The sequence below is a fragment of the Echinops telfairi genome, unplaced genomic scaffold, assembly GCF_000313985.2.
Source record: "Echinops telfairi isolate 266 unplaced genomic scaffold, ASM31398v2 ScPeMD7_18;HRSCAF=68, whole genome shotgun sequence".
Classification (NCBI taxonomy): domain Eukaryota; kingdom Metazoa; phylum Chordata; class Mammalia; order Afrosoricida; family Tenrecidae; genus Echinops; species Echinops telfairi.
Genome location: NW_022103915.1, coordinates 15,866,688 through 15,875,305, shown reverse-complemented (window position 1 = coordinate 15,875,305; position 8,618 = coordinate 15,866,688). Strand labels below are relative to the sequence as shown.

The 8,618-nt window shown below is 48.1% G+C and overlaps 1 protein-coding gene across 1 annotated transcript in view; it reads right to left on the bottom strand.

The window, feature by feature from the left end:
* The window catches only part of KCNK10 (potassium two pore domain channel subfamily K member 10), a 93,374-nt gene that overhangs the window by 53,263 nt on the left and 31,493 nt on the right, over positions 1-8,618 (bottom strand). The window contains exon 3 of the mRNA XM_045288148.1: positions 2,070-2,187. Within this exon, the coding sequence (XP_045144083.1) occupies positions 2,070-2,187 (118 nt within the window). The remainder of the gene's footprint in view (positions 1-2,069; positions 2,188-8,618) is intronic.

The window sequence follows — 8,618 nt, the reverse complement described above, 5'->3', positions numbered from 1 at the left end:
GAGGGTGGAGGGAGGGTGGGGTAGAAAGGGGGAACCAATTACAAGGATCTACATATAACCTCCTCCCTGGGGGGTGGACAACAGGAAAGTGGGTGAAGGGAGATGCCGGACAGGGCAAGATATGACAAAATAATAATTTATAAATTATCAAGTGTTCATGAAGGAGGCGGGAGCAGGGAGGGAGGGGAAAAAATGAGGAGCTGATGCCAGGGGCTTAGGTAGAGAGCAAATGTTTTGAGAATGATGAAGGCAATGAATGTACTAATGTGCTTGACACAATGGATGTGTGTATGGATTGTGATAAGAGTTGTACGAGCCCGTAATTAAATGATTAAAAAAAGAAAACTCATCAGCCACTCAGCAGGCAAAAGACATGGCTTTCAACTCTAGTAAAGAATAACAGCCAAAAATTTTTTTTAAAAATTTTTAATCATAGTATTGGAAACCCACAGGGGCAGGTATTGTCCTATAGGGTCACTGTGGGTCAGAATTGACTCAATGGAAGTGATTCTACCAGATAAGCGTTCGACTGCTCACCACAAAGACAGCAGATCAAATCTACCAGCTGCCCTGTGGGAGAAAAATTAGGCTGTCTGCTCCCATAAAGATTTACAACACCTTGGAAACCCTCTACAGGGTTATTACTTATTGGAATCAACTGAAGGCAGTGGGTTTGGCTCAGTTGGGTTTGATTTTTGAGTTGGTTGGTTGGTTTTATCGGAGCAGAAAGCCCTAGGCTCATTTTCAGCAGAACTGGAGAAAGGATAGAATCTGCAGATCCCTGCCTATGTGGAAGAACCTTCTAGAGAAGCTAAGGTTGAGGGTAAGCCATCTGGAGACAAGAAAGAAGCCCAGAGAGTCAGGAGAGAGACCACCAGTGACAAGTCTTCCAAAGGGCCAACAAATCAATCCAGCGATAAAGATGAGGGCCATCCTTGTTCACACCAAGCGTGGAATACAGGGTAAAGAGGGTTAACCACAGAGGCCCCGCAGGACTTCCTCTGCTCCAAAAAACGGAAGACAAAGAACTAATCACAGAATAACAGAGATAGAGCCTATCTGCAGAAAACACTTGGTCTCTTTGGCAGCAGAGGAGAGCATCTCAGGATGTACTGCCTGGAAGGTTGGCCCAGCCTCTCCCTGCTCTCCTCTCCCAGGACTCACGGAAGCATCGAGCAGATCAACAAATTGGCCCAGGAACAGCCAGCTCACCCAGGGTCGAGAAGCAAGAAGGAGGCTGGCCCCACATAAATATAACGCCGGCATAGGAGAATGTAGAGCACACCAGGACTTTACCAACAGACGAAGCCGGCTCACTGGAAAGTCCTGTCCCAAACCACATACAAAATGTGACCAAAGAGGCAACCATCCCCTCTAAGAACCTGCACCAAGACACCAGACAGCAGACACAAAACCAAAGAAATCCGAGGCAGTGTGTGCAAGGAAGAAGCAGTCACCATTCACTGCGTGGATCAGTTGTGAAAAAAAAACACAAAAACAAGCAGTGACTTTGTCAAAATCATGTTCACATCTGAGCCCATCAAACTCGAGTAGGAAGCTAGGGGGACGGAAAGAGAGAAGGGGTGCAGGGTGGCCGGAAGTCACGCGCTCATCCCGCAGAGTGAAAGGGGCTGGGTATGAAAACCATCGGTCACAAGAGGTAAAACATGGTTGTTCAAGGGGGAGAGGGGCTGTCGCTCTTCATTAAAAAACAAAAACTTTGTAATGCACTTTCCTTCTTACACATCCACCTTTCAAAAAAGGTGCAAGTTTCAGAAAGAAATTTGAGTTTAGCAGAGCTCAGGCTGAGTTCAAGTGACTAACGCCTCTTTTTCCCCTCTAACCTTTGTATCGGGTCCTTTCCAACAAGGTGCTCCCCAGCCTTTCATTCTAAGAGATTCCTCATTCGGCTTGGCCTTTTGTCAAAAGCCACAAGGACCACATTCATCTGACAATGTCTCGTAATTCTCCTCTGAGGCTCAAAGGGCCACGGATTCTAGGAGGACCAAGCATGGACCAAGCACCAAGATGGCCTGCCGAGGAAAAGGTATTCGCAAGCAAAGGGATACCTATGGTGGTGATGACGGTTCCGGCAAAGAAAAAGGCACTTCCAAGGTCCCAGTGGCTGCTGTTGTTGGAAGAGTTGCCGATGGGACTGACTCCCGCGTTGTCAGCATCCAGGGCATGCTGCGAAGAGAGAGTGAGAAAAGCACTGGGCTCAGTTAACAAAACACTGGAAAAAGTTTCCGTGAAGCAGTTCTTGCTCAAGAGCCTGCAGTGACCTGGTAGAGAGGAAGGTCAAACACAGTGACTGTGTAAAAAACTCCAGGATTCATCGAGTTGTTGTCACCGGGTGTCATGAAGTCCATTGCAATCTATATCAAATCCTGGAGGACAGAGTAGAACTGTCCTTACAGAGCTGGAGTGGGGAGCCTCTGGCCCTCAGGCCATTGATAGCCTGCAAAAGCATCAATACCAGCTCACATCAGACACCGCCAAGCAGTTCCAGCCATGGCTTCAACCAAAGAGCCAAAACTCAACCACCATCAAGTCGATTCCAATCAGGCAGGGTAGAACTGCCCCTCTGAGTTTCCAAGACTGTAACTCTTTATGGAAGTAGAAAGCCTCATCTTTCTCCCTCAGAGTAGCTAGTGCTATCGAACTGCTGACCTTGAAGGTCGCAGCCCAACAAGTAATCACTACACCACCTGTGACCTCCTCCCATGAAGTAATCTTATAAGATCACCATGCTATATATATGATATCACATAAAAATACAGTAATCTTTGTGAGAACAGATGACCAGGTCTCTTCCCCCGAGGAGACACTGGGTGAGTTCTTTTTGTTTAGCAACTGAGTACTTAAGCATTGCACTACCAGGGCTCCTTAGGACACAGGCACACCTGCTGCTGTCCATATACACAGAAAGATGACCAGAAGGGTGTTGGTGCAAAGTGCCCTTTCCGGGGAGGGAGGAGTTCAATAACTGTGCAGACTTCTCCTTTCTGTTCTGTTGGAAGATTCTGCACTGAGCTTGTTTCAGCAGCACAGGGGTAAAGAGCTTGGGCTTCAGGATCCGATCTCCTGGCTCTGCTCTGTATTAATCTCAAAACCATGTGCAAGTTCTTTGAACCTTTCTTAGCCCAAGTTTCCTTGTCTGCAGCCTGGGGGTGATAACGGCTTCACCAAGTTGTTGGGATGATGGGGAACTCAGATGGCCCATGTAACACACGTGGTCCAATGCCTGGTGCCAAGTGTCCTTGCTCACTCGCCACTAGAGGATTCCGATTCACAGCCACCCCACAGGACAGAGCAGAACTGCCCTGTCCTGTCTTTATAGAGTAGAAAGTCTCTTCTTTCTCCCCAATGCCAAGTTAGTTTCACAGTCACCTACCTCAGGATTGTCATTTTACTGTCTCCCTTCAACACACACACACATACACACAAAAGCTCCTCTTTTTTTTTTTTAGGCTTCTAAGTTTAGCTTTTATTTTTTAACCATTTTATTGGGGGCTCATACAACTCTTATCACAATCCATACATCCATCCATTGTGTCAAGCACATTTGTACGTTTGTTGCCATCATCATTCTCAAAACATTTGCTTTCTACTTGAGCCCTTCGTATCAGCTCATTTCCCCCTCCCTCCCTGCTCCCCCCTCCCTCATGAACCCTTGATAATTTATAAATTATTATTATTTTGTTATATCTTACACTGCCCGACATCTCCCTTCACCCACTTTCTGTTGTCCAATCCCCCAGGGAGGAGGTTATATGTAGATCCTTGTAATCAGTTCCCCCTTTCTACCCCACCTTCCCTCCACCCTCCCAGTATGGCCACTCTCACCACTGGTCCTGAAGAGATCATCCGTCCTCGATTCCCTGTGTTTCCTCTTTTTAAAACTAAATGACAAGAAGCCTCCCTGGCTACTGGATGTGAAGCTCATTCCCCCATGTAGTTGTTCTGAGCTGCTCTCCAGTCAGCCAGGTGCCTGGTGGTCCTGGGTGTGACAAAGCAAAACTGCCCCTTAGGGGGCTCTTAGCTGGACTGCTTACAGAAGCAGACAACCGGCCTTTCTTCTACTGAGATCTTGAGTGGGTTTGAACCGCCAACTTGGAGGTTAGCAGGGCTACCACCAATTGCGTGTGCGACCCAGGCCCTTCCAAACACTATTAAATAAAAGGGAAAAGGAAGAAACCACGACCATCGAGTTAACACCAACTCATAGGACAAAAGAGAACTTCCCTCATGGGTTTCTGAGGCTATAAAGCAGTGGTTCTCAACTTGTGGGTTGCAACCCCTTTGAGGGTCGAACAACCCTTTCACAGGGGTCGCCCGATTCAAAGCAGTAGCAAAATTACACTTATGAAGTAGCAACGAAAATAATTTTATGGTTGGCGGGGCGGGAGGTCACCACAACATGAAGACCCGTATTAAAGGGCCTCGGCATTAGGAAGGTGGAGAAACACTGCTCTAAAGCCTTGTCTTGCTCCTTCAGAGCAACTGGTGGGCTTGAAATGATGACCTTGCAGTGATCAACCCAACACATACCCACAATTCCATCAGGGTTTCGGAAAGGCTAGAATGTCTAAACAAATGGGCCACATTGATCCCATGTCCTGTCGCATCACTATAAAAGCCTGCATCCTGGGCAGGACATCCCATGAGAAGGTCCTCCATCCCTCGTGCTCACCACCTCCCTCCCTCCCTCCCTCCCTCCCTCCTTTGTACCTATGCCCATCGTTCAGGGGCTTATTCAAGCCGCGCTCCTTCCATGAGACCCAATCCAACTCTGGGACACCCACAACCACCCTTCCCTACGCCTGCACCACATATAATCACTTTTTTGTAGCTTTTGATCACAGGCTTCCCTGCCTAAAATCCTTCCCGAGCTTCATTGTGTGCAGGATACGTTGAAAATGCGTGCACGGCACCCTTGCCAGCCTCCTTCAGGCCAAGGGACAAGGTGAGAGGACTATCAAACCTTCTGCAGCACGGGCTGTTCAAACACAGGTGAACACACCAGTGATGGCAGCTCCGGAGAAGAGAAGCTAACAGACAGCTGGCACACTGTGCCCACTCATCACTCCTGCTAGCCCAGAAGAGAGCCGGATATCCAGAATTTAAAATCAGGCTGCACAGACTATGGACGTACAACCCATCTTTGCCAATGGTAGAAGTCTGCCCAACTGGCCAAACGCACCGCAACCCAGTCCATGCTGACTCCGAGAACGGGCCTTCAGGAGAAAGCAGACCTGTCCTATGCCCGTTCCAGGGCTGTAAGAAGCAGCCTGCCACATTCGTCTCCCGCAGAGCAGCTGGTGGGTTGGAACGACAGACCCGTTGCCTTCTTAGACGCTGAATTCCCCTGGCTCCCACTTGCCAGCACGGACGTCGTCATCCAGGGCCTCCCTCTGCCCTGCTTGAGAGCGAGGACAGGTGGTGAGCCCCTGCCGTTGGTCAGCTACCCATCTGCTCTGAACAGCACGTATCATCAGCTGAAACTATAAGGCCTTTAAAAACAACAGTCAAACTTTTGTTGCCAACTGATTCCAACTCAGAGTGGCCCCTGTGCTTCCAAGAAGTGGGCTCCCTGGGGCTCTCAAGGGCTATGACCTTTCAGAAATGGATCACCAGGTACCTCGGGGTCGATCTGAACCACGAACCTTTTGGGAGCTGAGTGCTTTAACTATTGGCACGACCCCTGGACTCCGACATGTCCCTATGCTCCTCCACAATTTGATGCTGGCACGCTCAGACCAAGCACAGGTCTCACTTTGGTCCCTCGGGGTGCCTTGCTTCCCCCCACCAATACCGCACATTGGCAACTTCTACAACACTGCAAAAAGAGCCCTTGTCCCATCAGAGCGGCCAGCGCTGGTTCAATGGGCTCTCACAGGGCAGAGAACTGTAGATGAATCTCATCCGCCGACCCGGCCCAGCCTCTGAAGATACAGATTGGCAGAAGACACAAACGAGGGTGATTACTTGTTTCATCAAAACCCCTGAAGTAAGATTCAAGTCTCTCTCTCTCTCTCTTTTTTAAATTACACAATTTATAAATATGTAATGCATACATATGTAAGCCTCCGGAAAAGTATTTATGGGTTGCAAAGTAAAAGACTAGCATTTGTCTGAATTTAGCCTCAAGCTCTGGAAGGGTTAACCTACTCACTACTTCCCACAGTTTTCAGGAAAGGTCCTTGTGTCCTCTCTTTCCAGAGGACATAGACTCAGGAAAAGGAAGCCACTCACCTGCATTCACAGAGCCAGGAAATGGAGAAGCCAGGATTCAAACCCTGCTGTCAGTCTGGCCCAAGCCTGGGCACTTCTCATGTGGTGGTGACCCCCAACCATAACATTATTTTCGTTGCTACTTCATCACTGTCATTTTGCTACAGTTATGAATCAGGGACCCCTGTGAAAGTGTTGTTCGGCCCCCAAAGGGGTCGTGACCCACAAGCTGAGAACCGCTGGTCTAACGATTTAGGAGGAAGGCTCGTTGGTGTCATAGCTGCTGTCCAGTGGATTCCAACTCAAGACAGAGCAGATCCTGCTCCTTAGGATCTCTGAAACTATAAATCCTTCGAGGGAGCACACAGCTTTTTCCGTCTTCCTGATGAGTTTGGAACCCTGACTTTGTGGGTAACAGCCCACGCCTTAACCAAGGGTCCTTGTCAGCAACGATCAAACCAAAACCAAACTTGAGGCCTCACTTGTCTCTTGCTGACTCCTGGTACTTACTGGCTGTTACCAAAGGGGGAGAGGGTGGTGGGGATCACTGCCATGGAATCAATGCCAACAGGGTAGAATTGCCCCTGTGAGTTTCCCAGACTGTAACTCTTAATGAGAGAAGAAAGCCTTGTCTTATGCCCAAGGAGTGGCTGGTGGTTTTGAACTGCTGACCTTGAGGTTAGCAACCCACCTTGTAACCACTACGCCGCCAGGGCTCCTTCTCAGCAATGACAGTGGCCAGAAATTTCAAGAGCAGGTCCATCTAGAATCCACTTTCAACTTGCTGCTTATCCTGACCAACCGCAATCCCTCTTTCCTCCAAATAAAAGGAGCCACACCTGCAAAAGCCTTGGGGGAGAGGCTTTGTAGAAATGAGGACTTCTGGTTGTGGCCAGCACAGCTGGGCCACTGAGGAGTGGGTTCGTGGGTTGGGCTGCTAACTGCAAGGTCAGCAGTTGGAAACTACCAGCTGCTCTTCGGAAGAAAGATGAGGCTTTTTACTTCATTAAAGAGTTACTATCTTGAAAACCCACTGAGGCAGTTCTATCCTGTCCTGTAGGGTCACTCTGAGTCAGAATAGATTCAATAGCAGTGAACTTGGGGGTGAAAAGGGGGGCATTTTGTGGATTTTTTTTTTAATTTTTATTTTTTTAGTAACAGCTAACACCAGGAATGAGGAAGAGAAAAATAAGGCTTTCAAGTCTCCAAACTCCTGGGAAGTCTCTGGATGCTTTGCCATTTCGGGAATGAGATTTGAGTTTATCTGGATCATACAGGTCAGGAAGAGTCTGCTCAAAGAGTGTAAAGGAATCGGCAAATGCAGGGAAAGCCCAGGGTCTCCTGACGGCTAGCACTTAGAAGCAAGAGCATCAGTTTTCACTCAATCACAAGCTTTCTAATTGAGTTCATTTTTAATCCTATTCATTTTCTAGAGTACTTTCTCGTGACCTTAAATCGCTTGTCCTCGGCTAAGTCATTTTAAAATTAAATGGATTGGGGTTAAAGTTGTTTTGTGTTTTTATCAGTATTCACGGAGGTAAAAGTGGAGATAATCCGGCCCCGTCAGGACGGCTGAGCACAGAGCTCATGAGGCACCGAAAGTGAGACACGTAAGCTTACCCACAGGGGAGAGGTTGAACCAGTATCAGCATCATCTAGGGCCACAACCTCGAACTCCGTAAGCGTCATCTTTCATTTACGTGTTCGACCCTTAACCAGTCCACAGAGGTCTTATAAGGACGAGGGGGAGCTTATATCGGGTTTATTATGAAAATGTCACGCTTCTGGGGAAAGGCGTTGTGGATAAGGAGGGTCGCTTTCCAATTCGATTCCACCCTGTCATGAATTTCCTTTATACCGTCCAAATTGGGATTCAGCGGGTCCCTACCCAGATGTTTGCATCACAAGCGAAGGCTTAAGTGAATAATTGAATGAATACATGAAACAAAAGGAATACATCCAGGCGCATGCTTCCCCAGAAAAAAAATCATTTCTTTGTAAAATTAGACAAACACAAGACAGGAATCCGACAAGTAAGTATCTAATTATGATTCAACAAAACAAAACAAAAAGATGGGAGGAGCTGATGTGCCAGAGAGAACAGCCTAAATCTATTCCTTTCTCTCTTTCCTTCTCTCCATCTGTGGTGTCTCTCTTGACTCCTCTGTCTCTTCCTGCCTCTTCCTCGGTTTCCCCTCCCTGTCCCCTCACCCTCTAGCTTCCTCTACTCTCTCCCTCCTTCTCCCTTGTGTCCCTCTCTCTTCCTCCCTCCCCTCAAGTCTCTCTCTGTGTCTCCACGAGGACTACATAAGAGGTAGCAGAGAGCCATTCAGAGTGCCTAGAGCAGCAGTTCTCAACTTGTGGGTTGCAACCCCTTTGAGGGT